Source organism: Panthera uncia, assembly GCF_023721935.1.
Source record: "Panthera uncia isolate 11264 chromosome B3 unlocalized genomic scaffold, Puncia_PCG_1.0 HiC_scaffold_1, whole genome shotgun sequence".
Classification (NCBI taxonomy): Eukaryota; Metazoa; Chordata; class Mammalia; order Carnivora; family Felidae; genus Panthera; species Panthera uncia.
The window spans coordinates 72841639-72865662 of record NW_026057582.1 but is presented as its reverse complement, the minus strand read 5'-3'; the positions used below and the strand labels follow the sequence as shown (position 1 = coordinate 72865662).

The 24024-nt window shown below is 41.1% G+C and overlaps 1 non-coding gene and 2 gene segments (V, D, J or C); 2 read left to right on the top strand and 1 right to left on the bottom strand.

The window, feature by feature from the left end:
* Nucleotides 1–2496: 2496 nt before the first annotated feature.
* Nucleotides 2497–2603, bottom strand: LOC125910445 (U6 spliceosomal RNA). Its single transcript, XR_007453955.1, has one exon. It is a non-coding gene; the product is annotated as a U6 spliceosomal RNA (small nuclear RNA).
* An 11624-nt stretch (nucleotides 2604–14227) lies between these two features.
* LOC125908829 (T cell receptor alpha variable 38-1-like) lies at nucleotides 14228–14709 on the top strand. The segment is given in 1 exon segment: nucleotides 14228–14709. A coding segment is annotated over 1 exon segment (375 nt).
* Nucleotides 14710–21661: 6952 nt separating this feature from the next.
* LOC125908828 (T cell receptor alpha variable 38-1-like) lies at nucleotides 21662–22514 on the top strand. The segment is given in 1 exon segment: nucleotides 21662–22514. A coding segment is annotated over 1 exon segment (378 nt).
* Nucleotides 22515–24024: the final 1510 nt, after the last annotated feature.

Genomic DNA, 24024 nt, shown 5'->3' with positions numbered 1-24024 from the left:
TCCAACGAACATATAAATTTTCTTTTCTCTGAGCAATTCAACCACCAGTGAATAGCCCATATTGGAGAAAAGGAAAAATCTAAATGCTTTTTCAAGTGTGTTTCAATTTTATGATCACTTTCCAGCCTGAGTTTTGTTTGCAGGAAGGGGAAGACTAATTGCTTTTTTCAATTCATTAACCGCATAAAGAACAAAATTTTAAATCAAATACTACAGACCAAACAAATAAAACATAGCTACATTCTGTTTCACATTAACTCTTAGAAAAATATGGTTGGGTGTACGTAAAACAGAATGGTTCTTCAGGCAGCAATATGTTAAGTTTTTAGGGGACTTGTAGTTCTGTTTTTCTATTAATTGATGCAGGTTTTGAGACTCAAGTAAACACTGTAAAAAGTAGACATAGAGGTGTCTGAGTGGTTCAGTTGGTTAAGTGACCAATTTCAGCTCAGATCATGATCTCGTGGTTCACGAGATCGTGCCTTGCGTCAGGCTCTGTGCTGACAGTTCAGAGCCCAGAGCCTGCTTCAGATTCTGTGTCTCCCTCTCTGTCTGCCCCTTCCCTGCTCGCACTCTGTCTCTCTGTCTCTCAAAAAATTAAATAAACATTTTTAAAAAATAGACACCAACTCTATAGTAAAACTAAAATGGTTGTTCTGCCTTTTGGTGATTTCATTTTATTTCCACATCATTCAGAAAAGAAAGACATTCTTTAAAATTAGAGACTGATAACAGTGAGAAAGAGAAATCTATGTTATCAAATAAAAGGCTTTCTATAACATTATTTGGTGATAGATGAAGTGAGAGATGTAGAAATTTTCAAAGTCTGCACCTTTTATTTCCATCAAATATCTACAATCCAATCTGAAAAAACAGTCATTAGAGTTAGAATTATGTCACTCACCACTGTTCCTGTCAGGGGAAGATTTTCTTGGTGCAGAATGTTGGGCAATGCTATGATAGACTCATTTAGGATCTTGAATGGTGGAAGAGACAAAAAACAATTCAGAGGAAAGAGAGGAGAAATAGGAATGGGCCATGGACAGAGAAGATTTGTCCAAAAGGGCATACTTAAGATTTGTTATTAAATAGGCTTCCAGCATCTCAAAAGTTGAAACCACTGTGGACAAGAGAGTAAACACAAAGACGCAAGAAGTAAATTAGTATAACTGCTTTGCAGACAGATTTCTTTAAGTGGACACCTGTGGCTTTCATGGTTTTTTTCTGTCCAGTAAAGCCTCCAAATTTTTGTGAATTGTGCAAGTTATTCACTGCACAACATTTGGGAGTATCATTCACATCTTAGTCTAAGAGTCAGAAAGACAGTGCTGAGACAGGAAGAAGGACAGATTTCAGAGAGCATAATCTGAACCTGTAGATCCAACTCTGCCTGGAGCTGCAAAAGTCAAAACACTGTCTTTGGGGAACAAGCCAGCATGAGTCAAGATTTTGTCATTTACAATCAATAGATCCATAATTAATACCCAGAGATGGGGAGAGACTCTTGATTGATTTTGCATTATTTTATGGGCTGAATTTGTGGTGCCTAGAAGCATTGTCTAGTCAAAATAGTTGGAATTATATAGAGGCGGATAATCATCAGTTTACCTTCATTATAGTGAACATCAGTCATGTTAGTCTTAGGTATGTTTACAAATTTCTGAGCGGAAAAAATAGAAAAAAATACTAAAAACATTCACAGATAAGCACTCATTATTTTCACTTGTTTCTCTTTCACTTTTTTGTACTTTGTTACATCGTATTGTAGGAAAAATTTTATGTTCTTTTATTAACAGTTCCGTTTCTGTCTTTTAAAGCCTTGCATTCATAGTTTAAACTGATTGATGATCTGTTCTACATCATAAGTATACCATACTCAACTTTATAATTGTCATGCTTTGATATATTTTGATTCTTTATTTCTTATTTTAAATAATTTTAATTTTTTTATTTTGAGAGAGGGAAGGAGCATGAGCACAAGCTGGGGAGGAGCAGAGACGGGGGGAGAGAGAATTTCAAGCAGGCTCCTTGCTGTCGGCACAGAGCCCGACTTGAGGGTCGATCTCACGAACTGTGAGATCATGACCTGAGCTGAAATTGAGTTGGATGCTCAACCCACTGAGCCACCCAGGTGCCCCTAAATAATTTTAAATGGCATTATGGTAACCATCTTAAATCTAAATGTTTTTTAAATATTTTTTTAAGCAATCTCTACACCCAATGTGGGGCTTGAACTCACAACCCCGAGATCAATAGTAGCATACTCCATGGACTGAGCCAGCCAGGTGCCCCTTAAATCTAATTTTTTTTTTACAGATATTTCTTTTCTTTTCTTTTCTTTTTTTTAATTTACATTCAAATTAGTTACCATATAGTGCAACAATGATTTCAGGAGTAGATTCCTTAATGCCTCTTACCCATTTAGCCCATCCCCCTCCCACACCCCCTCGTATAACCCTCTGTTTGTTCTCCATATTTATGAGTCTCTTATGTTTTAAAAATATGGAATGCTTCACAAATTTGCGCATCCTCCTTGTGCGGGGGCCATGCTAATCTTCTCTGTATTGTTCCAATTTTAGTATATGTGCTGCCAAAGCGAGCACCCTTAAATCTAAATTTTAATTTAAAATGTTCATCATTTCATTAGGACAGCACCCTAGAACTAGAATTAGTGGCTCAATGGGTAAAACCAGTTTACACATTTTCTGTTTCTTGTCTTTCTTAAAAACAAAACTCCTTTAAAATGTTTTCTAAATTAATGATCTCTACACCCTACCCCCTTTATACTTGAACCCACTTTAGTCAGATTTTCATTCCTACCTTTCCATTGAAATTACTCTCGCTAAGGTCCCAAATGAGTCTCCCATCAACAAACCCAATGATCCATTACCATTCCTTATCTTATTGAATCTTGAAGAATGTGACACCACAGCTACTTTCTCCCTGAATCCCGTCTTTGTCCATGTCCTCCTGGTTTGCCTTCCGCTTCACAAACCACTCCTGCCCTATCTCCTTCCCTAGACCTGCCCCCTCCCGCTGACCTCTACATGTTGTCTTGTTGCAGGGTTCAGTTCTCAAACATATTCTCTATCTACAGTCATTCTCTTTAAATAATCTTAAAGGAGGTCAGGACATGCCACCCCAAAATGTGCCACTTTGGCATATTGATTATTTTGAGCAGAAGGCACTTGGGAAATAGCAGGTGCAAAAAGGGTTTTTGGCATGCCACCCCTCTCCCACCACCTCTTTTTCTTCCTGAGAGAAGGAGGTGAAAAACGATACCCTCCCTCACCCAGAAAAGAAGCATTCATAACACCAGAGATGGAGGTTGTGCTGAAGGAAATCTGTGCAAACAGACCTTGTTAAAGTCACTCCCCTCTTCCCCTTTGATCTACCCATATGTTTTATTACTTGTCCACAGTTGTCTCTCTTTGTTCAACTTAGCATATAAATACTTAGGCCTGGTTCCCATTTTTCCATGAAGGCTTCCCTGTACATGTAAAAATTATTAAATAAAATCTACATGTTTTCCCCCTGCTAATCCATTTTCTTTCAAGTTAATTTTCAGGCCTAGCTGGAGGAAAAGGTAAAGCTCTGCCTCCCCTACAATCTCATCTAGAAATATGATTTTAATTACCACTGACTTACCCATTGATGACTCACAAATTTACATCTCCAACCCAGCCTTCTCTGTTGAAAGCCAGGCTCATATATACTGTAATTGGTATAATATCTACACTGGATGTCTAATTGGCATCTTATATTTAACATATCCAAAACATAATGCCTGATTCCCTCCCATAGACTATTCCCTTGCTCTTTTCTATCTCAAAAAGAAAAGTAGAGAGAAGAGAAGAGAAGAGAAGAGAAGAGAAGAGAAGAGAGAAGACAGAAAAGAAAAGAAAAGAAAAGAAAAGAAAAGAAAAGAGAAAAGGAAAAAGAAAGGTAGTTATATTAAAGCCAAACACCTTGGAGTCTTTAATTCTCTCTTTCTTCATACCCCACACTGTCAAACTGGCCACATAAGATTTATTTCCTGTCAGAAGAAGTCTGACTTCGTTTTTCAATTCAAATAATGATGTTACATGCTAGGTTTCAGTGACACTAATGGGGTTCATGTCAGGCCATCCCAAATTATGCCACTGTGGCATATTGGTTATTTTGAATTAAAGTCACTTAGGACACAGCCAAGGCAAGAAGGTCACTCTGACCCTCCTCTGGCCTCCTGAAAGCAGGAAATAAATTCCCCACGTGAAGCCCACCATTCCTGCTCCTGGAGGGTAAAAGCGATCCTTATTACTAGAGGTAGGGAATTTAAGGCTGAGAAGGCTGTATAAACAAACTTGCTACTTCTTTACTAATTTACTACTTCAAACCCAAGCCCCTTTGTCTTCTCAATTCCTGACAAATGTATTGTTTCTTTGTCTAAAAGAAAAGCTGCCTGCTTTGGTTCCTTCTTTGAGACTCATATATCTTTGAACTCCTTACAAATAAATGTTTTTCTTCTGTTAATTTGTCTTATGTCACTTTAATTATTAGACCAGCCAAAAAACCTAGAAGGGAAGAAAGGAAATGTTTCCCTTTCCCCTGCAACAACCAATTCATTTCTAAACACTAATTCTAAGATGATAGATAGATAGATAGATAGGTAAATAGATAGATAGAAACAAGGAATCTTGTCTAGAGGTTGTTATCTAATTGAAGTATAGCCCTGTCTTGTTATAGTTCTTGCTTAGCTGTTAAGAATTCTCCCTCTGAAGAAGCCATTGAATTATCTCCTTATATGGTACCTTGGAGATTTGGCACTCTGAAGTAATACACCATACTAAGATTCAGGATGGTTGAGATGTATACTACTTTTTTTCTTTTATTTTTTTTTTTAAGGGAAGGGTAGAGTGGAAAGGGAAATGGGAAAGAAGCAGCAGCATGACATCTGGATCTCAGGCATGTTCTAGAGCAGATAAGTTTTAAGAAAATCATATATAGTTGGATTCCTCTAGAATTATCTAGAGAACCCATGGAAACTCTTCATACAACTCCAAGAGCACATAAACCCCAGTTTGAATACCACTGGTCTAAAATGGGACACTATCACAATCTAATAGAAGCAGTTAGAAGAGATACAAGTTATTACAGCATACTGAGGAGTCATTCCCCCCACCACCCACACACACTGATATGAGATGCTGTCAGTCATGTGCTAAATACCCATACACAGTTGGGCCGATTTATTAACTTGCCATTCCATTTAACTGACCTGTCTGCCTAGTCTGTTTGCACTTAAGAATTTTCCTTCCTTTCGGGGCACCTGGGTAACTCAGTCATTTAACTGTCAGGCTCTTGATTTCAGCTCAAGTCATGATCTCACTGTTTATGGATCAAGCCCTGCATCAGGCTCTGAGCTGACAGTGCTGAGTCTGCTTGGGATTCTCTCTCTCCCTCTTTCTCTGCCCCTCCCCTGCTCTTTCTCTCTCAAAATAAACTTTAAAAAAAAGAACTTTCCTTCCTTCCTCTTTCTTTTTATTTTTATGCAATAATGTGCTCATTTCTTCTACATGTTTTTTTATCTGGTTTTTTTGGGGGGGGTTGCATGTGAATGCTATGAATACTGTACTTAAACTGTTGTTTATATTATAAACTGTCTTTTTCTCTTTTAGATATTCTGGTATATAATCATTTCTTCTGCAAACGTGCAGATGATGTTTTACTTCTTTCCAATTCTTATGCTTCAAATTCTTTTTCTCTGAGCTGACTGAATTAGCTAGTAGCTCCAACATGCTGTTAAATAGTGGTGAGGATAGCAGACTTTGTCTTTCCCTTACCTTTCATAAGGAAGTCTCTAGCATTTCCCCATAAGTAGGTGTTGGTTTGGGGTTGTGACATATGCATATGCATTTTTTTGTGTTAAGGGATTTGTTAGTAATTCCTTTTTTTTTTAGTGTTTTTAACATGAATGGGTTTTGTATTTTGTCACATGCCTTTTCCATATCAATGGAGATGAACATGATTTTTCTTGCTAGCTCTTATGCCAGTTATTAAGCTACTCATTCTTTTAAAAGTAATTTTTAAGTTTATTTATTTATTTATTTCGAGAGAGAGAGAGAGAGCACTAGTGAGAGAGAGAACCCCAAGCAGGCTCTGCAGTGTCAGCTCATAGCCCAATGTGGGTCTCGAACTCACAAATCATGAGAACATGACCTGAGACGAAATCAAGAGTGAGATGCTTAACCACTTAACCAACTGAGCCGTCTAGGCATCCCAAAGCTATTCATTCTTAACTGCAAATATTTCACTCCTATACTTTGCTTATATTGTTATAAGTGCTAATACCTATCATCCAGTGCCCTCTAGAGTTAGTTAACTTTACACGTGTTTTTCCAGTCTCCCCCAGCTGCATAATTAGCATATTCTATTTTGTACATTTTATTAAACATCCCCACAGGGTTAAGTTGAAAGAGCTTTTGATAGCAGGCACTCAACATTTATTGTTGACCTACTACAACCCCTGTCCATCATTGCTCAGGAAAATTGTTAAATCACCTTTAACCAGACATAGTCCTGTTGGCACCTATCTGGCAGGTTGAAATCATCACACCTGAGACAGGAAAGAAAAAAATTCCAAGGGAAATGCTCATATAATTGCTACTTCTCCCAAACAACTGAAACAATTCCTTTTATTCTTCCCAGACTAAAATTCCCACCTTTGAGAACATTCCTCATCAGTGGAGAGAAAATCTTTAAAAAGACATGAAGAAGTTTTGCTAGTATTTTTGTGGTTCCAGATTTGATGCCCTTTGACAGTGCTCTGATTAGGAAAAGAACCATCATGTTCCCAAGAAAGTGTAGCAATTTACAAGCAGCCAGATTCTCCGCTGACCACCCCACGGGTGGTCTGTTGTTTTCTTCTCAAGCAGAAATCAGAGGACAGGGGAAGGTAAACCATAGTTCTCCTCTGACTCTGCAGATCCAAGAGGGAGCTAACTCCTAGCTGAGTTACTATGACATGGAGCTTCAGGAAAAACGCTAGAAGAAGCAGTCTCCCTGTTGTACATAATTTCACACATGCAGAGTGGAAGACTGACATCCACAATGAACATCAAAGAAGATCACAGCCCTTTACTCATCACCAACTCTCAGCCACTTAGCTCAGCCCCACAGCAAGAAGTGAAGGAGGGAAGGATGGGGATTGGTGTGCCAGGGCCAGGGCTTCGGCCACGGAAGGTACCTGAGGAAATGTGGTTAAGTCGATTCTAGGTCGGTATCTAGAATCATCAGAGTGAGGACTGGATGCAAAGGATAGAAGAGAACTTTGCTCCTTAATCTCTCCTCTTCCAGTTCCTAATCCTTTCTGTAAATATAGGAGACCATAAAACAGGGTTTCAGATAACTAATATGTAAAAACTAAATAGGAGAAATTACTGGACTTTGCACAGGTGCCCAGACTGAAATATAAGAAACACTCAGATTTTTGCAAAAGCACTACCATTTTCAGAGTTAGCCAGATACCAGGGTGCTTTCTCACATCTGAGAATGTATTAAAAGAAAAGATATTGGGGACGCCTGGATGGCTCAGTCAGTTGAGCATCTGACTCTTGATTTCTGCCCAGGTCATGATCTCATGGTTTTCATCAGATCAAGCCCCATGTCAGGCTCTGTGCTGGGTGTGGAACCTGCTTAGGTTGGCTGGGTGTGGAACCTGTTAGGTTCTCTCTCCTTTCCCTCGCCCCTTCCCCCTTGAATATTCTCTTTCTAATAAAAATAAAATACAAAAAATAAAACCATTTTTAAATTAAAAATATATATATTATATTTCCCTCCTTTATATTTTCAGGGAGAATCTGGAAAAGCTCTGACTTTTTCGGCTAATTTAAACCTGTTCAGATTGAAAGATACAACAAAGCCATGACAGACACTAATCAACTGAGGAGAAGGATCAGGTCTTTTCTCAACCTTTGATTTATATCCCTCAGAATGTAGTATGGGGTCATATAGGCAATGAACTTTGTAGATTTTCATTAAAGGTGAGCAGTGGAAGGAAGAGCATTCCAGGCACTAAGAAGATTCAGACAGTCATTACTGGAGAACATTTTAACACTATGTTTTGTTTTTTTTCTATTTTGTTTGCTTCCCCCCTCTCTGTATGTTCTATCATCCTTTGATCTAGCATAATGAGTTACATTGTATTAAAGGGGAAAAAAAGGAAAAAAAAATATAACAAAAAAAGTTCAGACCACCTGGGGGCAGTGATTCCACTGGCAAAAGTGATTGGCTGGGAACTGGACTGAGTGATGGGAGAAGCAGGAAAGAGTATATTCAATGATGCGTTTGACGTGACAGGTCAGCTTTTGATTGGTTGTGAAAACAGTATGAAGATCACCTAAGCTTCCAAACCAAAAGAGGCAGAAGAATCCAGAACAGTGAACCAGGCTCAATGAACATTGTCAGTTCCAGGCCTCCAAACTGAATGGTCAGAGACTCCAGGAAGAAGCAGGAATGGAGATTGCCCTACAAGCCTTGCTGATGCTCCTGTGTGTGAAGCTAACCTGTGCGTGAGGGGGAGGGGAAGGGATAGGGTGCAGCTCTGGAAATGAAATCCAGAGGGATCCTCGGGGTCCCTCAGGGAAAATTCTTTAAAACAAAACAAAACAAAACAAAACAAAACAAAACAAAACAGTTTCTTATGTATGAAAGTCTTCTCACTCTCTCTGAACAGGGTCAAATGGACAGCGTCCAGTGGAACAGAGCCCTCCTTCCCTGACAGTCCAGGAAGGCGAGAGCTTCACAATAAACTGCACTTACAGAGACAGTACTCTGGATTTCTTCCAATGGTTTAGGCAGGATCCCACAGAAGGCATCCACACTCTGATACATATTCGATCAAATGAGAAAGAGAAGATCAGAGGAAGATTTACAGCCACGTCTAACAAAGGGGACCAGCACTTTTCTCTGCACTTGAAAGATTCGCTCCTCTATGACTCAGCCACCTTCCTGTGTGCAGTGGATAGCACGGTGCTTCTCAGACACCTGTGCCTTGCACCCAAACCCTGCTCAGCCCTGCACCAACTTCTACAAGGGCTCCAGGGCGCTGAACTTAACTTTGAGCAAACACGAGGGGCTTTTAATAACCTGATATCAAATATTTCATTTGAAGATCTTGGGCAGAGGGATAATGTTTTCAAATACCATCTAATGTATTTTGTTTCTCAGTGTGAAGTCCTTACTCCATTAAACCTAGTCCAAGATCCTGAGGCTTAATACCAGAAAGGGGAGAGCACTAAAGAACAAAGAGAGAACAGAATAAAATTCTTGCCCTTGAGCTCTTTTGTAGACTTTTACAAATACATTGAAAATACAAAATCTTAAAAGCCATGACCATCATATTCAGTAGTGAAAGAAAATATATTTTGACATTCTGAAAAGGCTGGCTTAGAAGATCAAGAACAAAAAGCTGAGGGAAAATGGTATAAAGTTTATAAAGGACGAAGTGTAAAGATAACACAGTATGATAGAAAGTCTGGTTCCTCCTGAAAAGTGGAGGCTGGCTGGTTAGGGAAGAGTCAAGGGGTATAACCGGAAGTTACTAGCCAGAGGTCTTTCAAAGTCCCAAACAACTGCTCTTTCTAGGATCAGAACCCTGAGCAGGTGAGTGGGAGGAGGACGAGTCACATTTGGGGCAACGATGAACCCAAGAAGTAGTGAATGCAGGGGCGCCTGGGTGGCGCAGTTGGTTAAGCATCCGACTTCAGCCAGGTCACGATCTCGCAGTCTGTGAGTTCGAGCCCCGCGTCAGGCTCTGGGCTGATGGCTCGGAGCCTGGAGCCTGTTTCCGATTCTGTGTCTCCTTCTCTCTCTGCCCCTCCCCCGTTCATGCTCTGTCTCTCTCTGTCCCAAAAATAAATAAAAAACGTTGAAAAAAAAATTAAAAAAAAAAAAAGAAGCAGTGAGTGCAGGCACAGTGTTCTGGTCATTGTGTCGCACATCAATACCCACCACAAAGCATTCACTACAAGGAGCTCAATGTCCATGTGGAAAAGATGACCCATTCAGAGGACATCACCAGCCTGTCTCTAGTCCATTTCTTTTTTCTTTTTTTTAAATATTTATTTATTTTGAGAAAGTGAGAGAGAATACAAGTGTGAGCGGGGGAGGGGCAGAAAGAGAGGGAGAGGGAGAGAATCCCAAGCAGGCTCTGCACTGTCAGCACAGAGCCCGACTCTGGGCTCAATCCCATGAACCGTGAGATCATGACCTGAGCTAAAATCAAGAGTCAGACACTCAGCTAACTAAGCCACCCAGGTGCCCCTCTAGTCCATTTCAGTGCTTATATAGGCTTGTGAACACATTAGCCAAGGTGGCAGAGTAGGGGTTCTCCATGAGCCCAGAAGCATGGGTTTTCTCTTGCTACATTGGATTTAGCTACTTTGCTGCCAAACATCCAACCTGTCAGCAGCAGATACAACACTGAGCCTTTAATATGCAATCACCCCTCAAGGTCACCAGCCAGCCGCTGGTTGCCAAGTTGACTACATTAGACCACTTCCACCCTGCAGATAGCAGAAATCTTTTCTTATTGGGTTGTTGGGGTTAATGCATACTCTGGGCATGATTTGCCTTCCCTCCACACTGCCACACACAGAAACATGGACTGAGGACTCAGAGTGGCTGGTTGATTATCATGATGAGTAAAGGATTTCACATACCTTTGCATCAACAGATCCGCTTGATAGTAAGGAGGTGTAACAATGGACATGTGACCATTGGGTATGCTAACGCTTCTGGAGTATTATCCACAAACCACACTGGAATGATCACTTAAAGTTTCAGTGAAAGGACCAGTTTAGGGATAGTGCTCTGAGAGGTTGGAGAGCTATTCTTTATGATGCTATTTTCCTATTAGATAAAATATGTGGAGCCAAGGGGTGGAAGCAGGACTGTCTCCCCATCGACTCTCATCTTCAGTGACTCACTTGGATGTTGATGTATCCTGTCCTCACACTGTTCTGAACTAGGGGTCCCAGTTCCCCTTGAAGGGGAAAGGAGGGCACTGCTACTAGGGAAACACAGAGGTTTTTCACTTAACCTGATGTTACATAAATCGCTTGGTCATTTGGAGGTCTTCGTGCCAGAAGACCAGAAGGCCAAGAAGGGGGTTACAACACTGGCAGGGGCAATCAACTGTGATTATCATGAGGATATAGTGCGGTTGCTACCTAATGGGCACTGGGAAAATACGACTAAATTTCAGGGGATTTACTGGGGTGACTTTGAGTGCTTTTGTGGCAGTGATTACTATAAATAGGCAATTGTAACAACTATGGCCTGACAAGGGAAGAATAATCAGGGGCTTAGACCTTGATAATCAGGGGTAAAGATCTTGGTTATCTCACTGAGATAGAAACTTAGACCAATAGATGTATTAGCCAAAGATGGAGAGGATCAAGAATGAGTGGTATAGAAGGTAGATGGAGAGAGCTGGTATATATGAATTACAGCCATGAAATCAACTATTGCGATTACAATTTGTCTCACTAATCCTTTTGTTAATCTTTTTTAAGAACTAGTGATCCGGGCGGATTTGACACAGAGCATGAGTGGATACCAGCAGTGCAAGGGACGGGCTGTACAGTGGCTATTGGTTTTCTGTTCATATCCCCTTGACAGTCACCTCTACATGCTGAAAAACCTAGCAACTCTGAGGACTATTTTCAGGCCATGGGAACACATGTGGCCAGCGTGCAGGGCTAGCCAGATGTGCTGGAGAGTTAATGCCCCCAAAGCAGCCCTCACTCAGTGATGAACAATGAGTTTATGGATGAATTCTCCAGCTCCTTCATGCCTCACTTGGAATAACTCCAAAGGGTGTGCTATGCTGTCTCCCAGATTTACCAGTTAGATTAAGCTCCAACTGCCAATGGTATTAATTGGCTTGTTGACAACATCCTGTATTGGCCTCCTTCCCCCTCCTGATTTACTTCTTACCAATGTTTCCTGGAATGATCTGGAAATAAACTGCTTACACACAAATCCTTGTATTAGAACTGACTTTCAGAGATCCAAAACCAAGATACAGGAATTCAAATCATAGGGCAAAGATGGAGATGATCTAGAAGAAATAATGGTGCTCCTTCCTCCATTGCTATCAAACTGGGTTTGGTGGAACATGGGATTTTCATAGCCTCATTCAGGGCTGGTCCCAACCGTCATGACTCCCTGCACATCTCTCTGAGTGGAGAGACTCAACCACCTACTTCTGTGTCACAGAGAACCCATGCTCCTCAGACACTAACTTGTCTGTGACAAGACCCCGTTCTTACTCCCAGCTTGGGGACTCTAACTCCGGAATTACATAAGTATCTCTGTCACTCTGTCTGGAAAAGCAACATTCTAATGAATCATAGTATGTTTTTTTAAAACATTCTTTGTTCAACAACATTTCCTCAAGACGGAATGAGAGTCAGGAAAACAATTCTTCCTATGAGTTGGGTGAGGCAACTCAGTGCTAGTGAGAACTCCTGCCATAGTTGTTTTAGCATTTCCTGATACAGAACAAACAAGGACTTTTTTTTTTAATGTTTATTTATTTTTGAGACAGAGAGAGACAGAGGATGAACATGGGAGGGGCAGAGAGAAAGGGAGACACAGAATCCGAAACAGGCTCCAGGCTCTGAGCGGTCAGCACAGAGCCCGACGCGGGGCTTGAACTCAGGAACTGTGAGATCATGACCTGGGCCGAAGTCGGACGCTCAACCGACCAAGCCACCCAGGCACCCCTTTTATTTTTCTTAAAGAATCCATGGAAAACACAAGCATAGTTAGACACATGTTCTGCTTCTGAATCTAGTCAGTGCTCTTTCCAGTTACAAACATCTGTTGTTAGGAGTACCTGCGTGGTTCAGTGGGTTAAGTGTCCCACTCTTGATTTTGGCTCAGGTCATGATTTCACCATTCATGAGATCAAATCCCACAGACAGTGCAGAGGCTGCTTGGGATTCTCTCTCTCTCTTCTTCTGCCCCCACCCCCACTGTATGTGTGTATGCATGTGCATGTGCACTCTCTCTCAAAAAAAAATCTATCTTTATCTCATTCTGTATGTTAGGAAATTGTAGAAATGTAAAAAAATTGAATACATTAATATAACAGGTATATTCTCATCATTCATAGCTAATTGTTCATACTTTCATATTTGTTTTGTCATTTTTATTTTTGTTTTTTTTTAATGTTTTATTTATTTTTGAGAAAGAACACAAGCAGGGAAGGGGCAGAGAGAGAGGGGGACAGAGGATCAGAAGCAGGCTCTGTGGCAGGCTCTGTGCTGTCAGCACAGAGCCCATTGTGGGGCTCAATCCTACAAACCGTAAGATCATGACCTGAACCAAAGTCAGACGCTTAACCAACTGAGTCACCTAAGCGCCCTGTCATTTTTATTTTTGAAAAAAAAAAAAAAGAAAAATTAGAGGGGTGCTTGGGTGGCCCAGGTCATGCTCTCACAGTTTGTGAGTTCGAGCCCCGCGTTGGGCTCTGTGCTAGGAGCCTGGAGCCTCCTTCAGATTCTGTGTCTCCTCCTCTCTCTGCCCCTCCCATGCTCATGCTCTGTCTCTCTCTTTCTCTCAATAAAAAAACAAATGTCAAACAAAATTTTTTTTAAAGAAAAATTAGAGTCTGTCATTGTCTCAAAGGAAACCCTGCCACTTCCAGCCACCACCCAAGGTCCTACTCTCCTCTCCGAGATTGGGGCATATCAGAAATAAATTTGCTGGCTCCCTGTCTCTTTTATTTTCATCCCAGAATAGAAGGACACAGAAAACATTTCACATTTTCACATTTTCATTTAAATGATACAACCAAAGTCCTATTTTCTGAAAGGGAGACCAGAAAGTGTTAGGAAAACTTTCCTCAGTGAGACATAATCAGCCACCCACCTGTCAGATCATTTCCTGCTCTGAAACAGAAGTGCCGTGGAGCACAGAACACCCAGCTGAGAGCCAAAGCCTCTTCTCACCCTGCAGGGAACAGCTGTCAGCATGCCGCTGGCCCGTGTGCTGTGGGCAGTCGTGGTGTCCACCTGTCTTGGTAAGGAAGGTGGAGGTCTTCATGCATAGTGTTATCTAATGGGGCTGTGAACCAGAGATTAACAGCACAGGAACTGCATCGCCTCAGAGCCCAGCTATGGGGAGGCAGAAAGCTGATAAGTGCTGCCTCGGGTTTGGATCAAGAGGAAAAGTGGTTGGGGATGGGATCAGCTTGTGACTGCCTGCCTTACCTGTCTGGTGTGATACCCTCTCCTCTTTCCCACAGGATCCAGCATGGCCCAGAAGGTCACCCAGACTCAACCAGAAATGTCTGTGCATGAGGCAGAGACCGTGACCCTGGACTGCACGTTTCACACTCGTGTCAGTAATTATTATTTGTTCTGGTACAAACAGCCTCCCAGTGGGGAGATGGTTCTCATTATTCGCCAAGAAGCTAATAAGCAAGAGAATGCAACAAATAATCGCTTCTCTGTGAACTTCCAGAAAGCAGACAAATCCTTCAGTCTCAGGATCTCAGCCGCCCAGCTGGGGGATGCTGCGATGTATTTGTGTGCTCTCATGGAGGGCATAGTGACAGGAGCAACAGAGGGAGGTTTACAGAAACCTCAGACCTCAGCATCTGTGCAGAGGTCGGGGTGGGAGGAGTGACTAGGGCACCAGGAACATAGAAAATCATTGACTTCTCTTGGAATAAAAGCTCCTTCTATCCGAATATAAGAAACACAGAGAGATGGATATCTGTAAGCTACAATCCTTAAAATAACAGTAAAAATAATAACATATGTAGTGTTTTCCAGTTTTACGAAGTATCTTCATACATTGTGTCACGTGTAACCCTTCTCGCTTTGCATGGTATACGTGACAAATCAGACTTCCTAAGCATGTCCTCTGCCCAGCAAATCTTTATAATTTGCCTGGGAGCTCATGCTTCCAAAATTCATAATGTTTTCCATTTTGCTGGTTGGTGCTTGTTCTTTTAATTGTCCATCCATGTCCAAAACCGAATCTCTCAGAACAAGGTACCCATTTTACAATACAGTGGATGTGACTATTGAAGGAGTGACCAAGGAAAGGATCCACTGGTCCTACCATGAACCAAAAAGTTGACCTAGACCCATGGTACCTAGGTCAGATGACCTAGAAAAAGGATGGAATGGCTTGTTAAAAGCTCAGTTAAGAAGCCAGCTCAACGGCATCACCCTTAGTGGTTGGAATGCCATGTTCCCAGAAGCGATAGTATTCATTAAACCAATGGCTGATACATGGTGCTCTGGCTTCCTAGCTAAATTATGCAAATTTAGAAATGAAGAGCTAGAAGTAGACTAGACTCTTCTACTATCACTCCCTGTAACTCATTTCCAGAATTTGTGTTGCCCTTTCCTACAGCCCTAGGCTCTGCTGGATTAGAGTTCCTAGGACCCTGCAGAAGAATGCTTCCACCAGAGGATCCAGTAAGAGTTCCACTGAACCTGCAGCTATGACTGCTGTCTACGCCATTTCAAACTCCTTGTGCCAATTGTCCAGCAGGCAAAGAAAGGAGGGGTAATTGACTCTGATTATCATGAAGCATCGGGTTGTTATTACACAATGAGGGCAAAAAGGAATGTGTCTGGAATCTGTGTTTCACATTGAGTATTTCATGCCCAATAAAAACAGCAAGTGGCAGTTGTGGCTTGAAAAGGACAAAGTAAACAAGAACTGAGACCCCTGAGCAATGAAGGCCTGGGTCCCCCTATCAGTCAAGCAATCTAAGTCCAGTAAAATGCTATCCAATGGCAAGGAAATCTAGAGAGTAGGAAGGGGGGAGAAAGAGTTTTAATTACAGCCTTGGGACCAGTTAAAGAAGTGGGGCCTGAAGGTCATGTATTAAGTGTTTTAGATGGAATTCAGTCCACCACAACCTTGAAGACTCAGTGACGTAGTGAAAATAATACAGGGCAAACATCCACTTGAGTAGTGCAAAGAAAAGCATTGTAATCAACATCTGATGGGCTTTGTGGTCATGTCCAAATGCCTAGCTCCGATTCTATCAATAGGTATGGTAGATAATTCTGTGGACACTCACACCCATCTCAAGCTGATAACATCCAACATTACACATGCACTGTGTATTTTTTTATTTCTTACCCCAGAGCCTTCTCTGACTCCTCAGGAGCTCACTCAGGCTGTGGGTAAGCACAGCCTGAAAGAAGAATTACCACCTCTGCTGGCAAGTCCCAACCAGTGGGAGGGAGAACCAAGGCATGCCCTAGCTCCCTGCCTTCCAGCAGAGAGTCCCAGAGGGACTTCCTGTGTGCTTACCAGGAGATCCGGGCAGAATCAAGTTCCAATCTTATGCTACCTATTTTCTCACTCCTGCTGCCTAAGATCGCTTCCTAAATAAACTACTTTCACCTGAGTCCTTGCTTCAGGCTCTATTTGGGGACAAGAAAAATTAACACATTCTTTGAAAATTTAATAGAGAAAGAACAGAAGAGAGTTTGAGGTGAACTTTACTGGGCTGGTTGCTAATAACAGCAGGTGGGTACTTGAGTGATTAATTGGAAATCTTCCATGTGATTCAACAGATCTGTCTGATCTGATTCAAACAGGTCACATATATGAAACTCCAGGCTCTGCAGATGTGTGATCATGTCTTTTCATTGCACAGAAACTTTACGTACCAAATCTAAACTCTCTTTATCATTATCCCCTTCCCTATGTCTGCTCACCCTCTACTTTTTAAACCTCATTCTTACTTCCTCCCAAAACATAGCTCTATTTCAGTCTGTTCTCCTCACTGACCCATAAACACTTCAAGCTCTTGAATTTCTTTTCTGCTTGTTCTGCTCACCCAAATTTGCCAAATATACTTTTATGTATATCTCAGGCTGGCTAAATCATATTAGTCCTATATAAGCACACCTTAAGGCTCTATCTCATCCAAAGATTCATCTCTAACAGAGAATCCTTGAATTCCTTTTCTTCTAATGTCATGCAATTAGACATTGAATCTGAACCATACAATTTGACTCTCAGTGATATACCTTCTTTTTTTAAGAGAGAGAGATAGAGAGAGAGAGAGAGAGAGAGAGAGAGAATCAATCCCAAGCAGGCTGCAAACACAGCATGGAGCCCAACCAATGCAGGCTTGATCCCACGATCCTGAGATCATGGCCCGAGCCAAAATCAAGTCAGATGCTCAACCACCTGAGCCACCCAAGTGCCCCGTGACTTACCTTTGTAAGCATTTGGTATTGTTTCAAGGTACCGATCTTGCTTCTTACTCTAGTCTCTAGGAGGACAGAATTTTCCCTTGTATTCTTCAACATTCCTCAATGTTTTTGGCACAGTGTCAGGCAGATGGGAAGTGTTCGGTAAAGCTAAAGATTATGCTTAAAACATATTTAATAATCATCATATATTCATGACAGAATATTAAGCAGAAAAATCGGTACATTCTAACCTTGTCACAGAAAGTTTTCTTTGAAAAGGTAAGACAGGATAAAAGGTAGGATTTTTAAAAGCAGTGATAAAGGGAAGAATAAGGTACATTCTAAATATCAAGTTCTCTTCATTGAGTGTAAACAGAATTCTGAAATTTATATAAACACATTACTTCCAGAACAGATTTCTTGACAAAACCAAGTTATTCTTGTGTAGAGGACTAAATCATAGGAATTGCCTCTGTTATTATTTCTTTGACCTGAAGAGAGCACTGCTTGCATTCATTGACAACAGTTATTTGCAAAAACCTGTCTCTTATTCCAGCATCTCTGTCCCTCACACATATGAAAACTCTGGAACAAACACTTCTTTATCTGAAGAGTCTAGGTCAGATTTCCACATTCCAGAATCAAATCTTCCGTGGACTTAGGAAGGCCAAATATAAATGAGCTTCTAGGAGCCACATTTATGATCTGGTGGCTTCAGCTGGGAGAATTTTTTTTATTTTATTTTTTTAATGTTTATTTATTTTTGAGACAGAGAGAGACAGAGCATGAACAGGGGAGGGTCAGAGAGAGAGGGAGACACAGAATCTGAAACAGGCTCCAGGCTCCAAGCTGTCAGCACAGAGCCCGATGTGGGGCTCAAACCCATGGACCACGAGATCATGACCTGGGCCGAAGTCAGATGCTCAACCGACTGAGCCACCCAGGCGCCCCCAGCTGGGAGAATTTATGTCGTCAGGAACCCAGAGGACCCAGAAGTTTCCAAGAACTAGTGTCTATCTTTTGTAGAAGGGACTCAAAGAACAAATGAATTTTGTAATCCGCTCTTTAACATTTTCTTTTTAAGAAAATTAATCACCAAATGAAAAAAGAGAAAAAAATCCTTCCTAAAACTGATGATCCAAGGAGGAAAGAATTTTAATATTTACTGTAATTGCTTGAACAGTATTTCAGATCCACGGGTATAGTATGGAAAGTGTGTAAAATAAATCTGATGCTTTTGTTTTTGTTCTGGGTCAACAGGGCTTTGGAGCACAAGGGATGATCCTGTGTTAGTCCCAGCTCCCCGCCTCCCTGCACATCCAGACTGTGCACTTGAGAGACTCAGCCACCTAATTCTGTGCTAGAGGAAGCTCACGGTCCCCAAAGAGCACCCAAGTGCACTGGGACTTACACCCTGCATGGGGACCACCAGTCGGAAGCTAGTAAACAGTCCCCATCATCTCCACTGACAAAAGAAAATTGTCAGTGAATATAAAGAATATAAATAAAACTTTTTAAAAAGATTTTTTTCACCAGTTTTTTTGTTCGCTGTATTTTCAAATACGGAAATGAGATCATGAGAATACTACACAGGAGATGGCAGACATGACTGGGGCCGGGACCCTCAGTGTTCTTCCATGAGATCCACCCAGCCAAAAGGGAGTGTCCTGATGTCTCAAGCAGCTTCTCGCACTTGGGCCATGAGTTGCTGAAGCGCCTTAGATTCTGCCTTTGTCAAACTTCTTCCATGAGAACGTGAGAGTAGACATGTGATGTCCACATATTTTTCTCCTAGTTTTGACTTTCTATAGTCAAATCCTGTGAGGAATCCTGTGATGGTAGTTGCCAGATACTATTGCTATCCCAAGGGAGCACAGTAAACTCTCTCAGACTGCCCTCATGGGGCACTGCTTTTTGTTTTGGGGGGTTTTTTATGTTTTTTTTAAATTTTTTTTATGTTTATTTTTAACAGAGAGAGAGAGAGAGCGCGCATGAGTGGGGGGAGGGGCAGACAGAGGGGGAGACACAGAATTGGAAGCAGGCTCCAGGCTCTGAGCTATCATCACAGAGCCCAACGCAGGGCTTGAACTCATGGACACTGAGATCATGACCTGAGCCAAAGTCGGAGGCTCAACCGACTGAACCACCCAGGAGCCCCTGCTTTTTGTTTTTTAACCTCTTCCTCTATTCTCTTCACCCTTCCTTTCTGCTTAATAATCTATAATCTGGATTTGCTCACCACCTTCTATAGGTTTCCTAAACAACCCAACCTAATGACTGTTCTGACTTAAAAGAAAAAAAAAAACAAAACAAAAGCAAGGATCATCTAGATATAATATCTATCTTTTAAAAAAAGAAAAAGGAGAAAGGTAAATTCAGCTTTCTGCCCACCCCCATATTTGCCCACTTGAAAATTCTTTCATATGAATTATCTTATTCCATCTTCAGAGTTCAATGGCCTGATCAGCTGTGGCAGCTAGGGGCTGACCAGATGATGGATAGAAGATATTAAAATTCTGATTGGCGGGGCCCAGAGGATCAGGGAAAGACGCTCTGGCTAGGGATCCCCAAACATCATCGCATGTGCAGTGAACGCAGGCAAGAGGCAGAAAACACTCCCTCCTGAGAGCCTCGTTTGTGAATTCATAGCTTCAGTGGGGCTGAGATGGAGACAAAAGACAGTCCATCAATCTAGAGTTTCCTATAAAAACTAAAGAGAAAAAGGGAGAAATTGTAAAATAATCACAGTTTTGCAAATGTCGTATGACCCCAACCAGAAAATGGTAGGCATGGTAGAAATTTCATCATGAAACAAACAGGAGAAAGGACTGTACCAACTACAGCAATTCACCAGGCTGTGCTTTAAGTTTTCTGATGTTAAGAGCAGCGTCGGTGGCAAAATGCCTACTATTCACCACACTTCCCGAGTGGAACTTATAAACAGGTTGGAAGACGTAAGGCCACTGTGCCCTATACAGCAAGACAGCTTTTAACTTATCTTTTGTTCCCCTTTCTGTTATGCAGAGGGAAAGTTTACATAAAGCTGGACCACAGAGATGGCCTTTTTTAAGACTGGACGACAAAAACTCGGTAGGAAGAGAAAATTAACGCAAATGAATGGTTCCATACGTATGAGTTTTCATTTTAGCTCCGTTGTCTCCTCATAGGAGAATGTGTGCATGAGGAAAAATGGCGTGCCAATGAAACACTGTCAAATGGGCAGCACAGACTGTTCCCAGATAAGTTTTATACCAATTATTCTGATTCTTCATTTACGCAGCCATGAATACATGTGCACAAAAGTCCTTATGGGAACATTTGCCACTGGTATTTTAGAGCTCATTGACCTCACCTAAGCCAGATATTCTTTAAAAAGGGAGAGCGGGGCCTGGGTGACTCAGTTAGCTGGGCTTCAGACTCTTTATTTCAGCTCAAGTCATGATCCCAAGGTCATGGGTTGGAGCACCACATCAGGATGAGTGTGGACCCTGCTTGGTATTCTCTCTCTCACTCTGTCCCCCTCCCCCACATGCTCTCTCTCTCTCTCTCTCAAATTACAAAAAAATAAAAAATAAACTCTTCAAGCAAATAACAGTGCATTAGGTATCAAAATCCTGGTTCCAATTTTCTCTAGACTATCTGAGCATTGCTGTTGTCTTTATCATTATTTTGAAGTTTGGAGAAATAATTAAAATACAGAATCAGTCAAAGAATAATATAACCAAAACTTGTGTATGGCAACCCAGAGACCATTAGGATATTGGCTTCCAAACTTTAAAAAAGAAAAGAAAAGAGAGAGAGAGAGAGAGAGAGAGAGAGAGAGAAAGCTGGCAGAGAAAACTGAGGTCGTTACATTAGCTTTGCTTGTCTTTTCCCCACCCACCCCATCCTCCCCTCCTAGATTACATCTTTACAAAAACAATTTACCAGCTCCTTCACTTCTTGATTGTTATCTCAGAATAAATTACAGTTCTGACATCTCTTTTCTTTGCCACTACAACCAAACTTTCATTCTCTGAAGCAAAAGACAAAAAGCTTTGATGCACTTCTTTAAGCAAGACAGAACCAACCACCCACCTGCCATACATTTCCTGGTCTGGAGCAGTGACGTCACTGAGCACAGCTGATCCCCCGGTTTCAGATCAGAGCAGGAGAATTTTCACCCTGCAAGAGAGAGCCGCCAGCATGGTTTGCTCTGGTTTGCTGTGGGTATTCGTGGTTTCCACCTATCTTGGTAAGAAAGGCACATGTATTTGCTTTTACCATTATCCAACAGGACTGGGAAATAGGAAGAAAGATCAGTAACACAGGCATCTTACCTCCTCATTGGTGCTGGCTATTGGGGGCAAAGAAGTTTATGGATATTGCCTGAAGTTTGATCAAGAAGACGAAAGGTGGTAGGGAATGGGATCAGCTTGTGAGTCTGCTTGCCTTATCTGGCGTGATACCCTCTCCTCCTTCCCACAGGATCCAACATGGCCCAGAAGGTCACCCAGACTCAACCAGAAATGTCTGTGCATGAGGCAGAGACTGTGACCCTGGACTGCACGTTTGATACTAGTGACAGTAATTATTATTTGTTCTGGTACAAACAGCCTCCCAGCAGGGAGATGGTTCTCATTATTCGCCAAGAAGCTAATAAGCAAGAGAATGCAACAAATAATCGCTTCTCTGTGAACTTCCAGAAGGCAGACAAATCCTTCAGTCTCAGGATCTCAGCCGCCCAGCTGGAGGATGCTGCGATGTATTTGTGTGCTCTCATGGAGGGCACAGTGACAGGAGTAACAGAGGGAGGTTTACAGAAACCTCAGACCTCAGCATCTGTGCAGAGGTCAGGGGAAGGGGGAGTGTGAGTGGTTGGGGTACCAGGAGCATAGAGAGGGAATCATCAGCTTCTCCAGAGAAAAAACATACTATTCTATCGAACCAGAGGAAACACAGAAAAGATGTCTGTAAGCCTTAGTAATTCTCAAAATAGTAATAAAAATAACTGGTCCCTCAACATGGAATGCCCATCCCCACTCAGCCACTTCTCTAGTGTTCAAGGTGTTCTGAAGTGTCTCCTCTTCTCAAAGTCCTTGTCCCCAACTTGCCCAGGTAGTGCTGACCATTTCCTCTTTTTTCCCTTAGGTTTTCAACCCTAAGCGTATTCTTTGTTTGTTTGTTTGTTTGTTTGTTTGTTTTAAGAGCAAGCTTTACTTATTAGAGACTGAATTTTATTCATTTCAATGGCAACAGTACCTACAATATTCCTTAATTCACAGATAGGATTTTTTTTAATGAAGTTAATTCATTGATAGTATTTTCCTTATTTCCTCAATAAACATGATACAACAAAAGTTGATTCTGGGCTAACTCAGAGGAAACAGAGACTATATGGTATACAGAAAATGACTAATAATGACAATATTATATTGATAATAACAATAGCTAATACTTAATAATAATAATAGTAATAATAATAGTAGCTAACACTTATTGCATATGTATGTGTGCCCCACATTCTGATAGGTGCAGAATATGGATTATTTCACTTAGTAGTTTGAGCAAATCTATGCTTTAGGTACTCTTGATAACCCTATTTGATATGAGGAATTAAACCTCAGAGAGGCTAACTTGCCTAAAATCACACATTGTGTGTATGGTTCATTAATCAGTGGACATTCTGCGTCCCCAGAGAGTGGCAAATGCTACAGCCTGTCAATCTTATTAATTTGACAGATGCATAGATATATTTTGAGAAAGAAATGCATGAAAATGGTGCTATAATGTGCACACACTTGTATAATATGCACACTGTTCTCACTCTTTCTAGGGTGTAATTGCATACTACCTGATTTCATTTATCATTATTAGTTAAAGTTAAAGTAGAATTAACAGTAGTCCATTATTATGCTTCTACATAGAGAATTTGTACCTTAATACTAGTTTATGCTTATTTGGCTTGTGAATTTTTAATATTTTTAACTTGTCTGATGCATTTTTCAATAGCATTTCAAAATTATTTATTTATTTATTAAAGTTTATTTATTTATTTTGAGAGAGAGAGAGAGAGAGAGAGAGCAAATGGGGGAGGGGCAGAGAGAGAAAGGGAGAGAGAAAATTCCAAGCAGATTCTACCCTGTAAGTGAGGAGCCCAATTCAGGGCTTGAACTCCTGAACCAGGAGAATATGACCTAAGCCAAAGTTGGTCCTTTAACCAATTGAGCCACCCAGGAGCCCCAATTACATTTTAAATTTAAAACACGGTTTTTGGCAGTGGTGCTCCATAAATGTTCCAAGTGTCACATTGTATTATTCAATGAAGAATGTAGTTTTAAAAAACCCAAATTATCATAGGAAAACCTTTTTTTGTAACTTTTTGAGCTGTTTTTCATAGGACTGGGTATTGCTGTGAGTGCTTTTTTTCTGATTTTTTTTTTACCTCTAGTGCAAAACTAATATATTTTGAAATACTTTCCCATATAAATAGTTTTTCCATTGCATGAGTTCCCATGGCTATAAAATTTTACATCTTTGGGATGTACCTTAATTTGCTCAATCAGTCGCTTTTGCAGATGAGCACAAGTATATTGTTACCAAACCAGGGTTATTATGAGTAAAATTGAAGTATTAAAGAAAAATACTGTACATAACGCTGTATAGTGATGTGGGGAACAAAGGCAGAAAGAAATGTAGATCAAATTAAATTTCCTTATAACCTGCAGCCCACTGACAAATACTTGAGGCAGGCAGACTAGAACATTCCTCCAGCAACTCCTACTGTCTTAATGTTAATACTTTCCTAGAGGGAAAACAA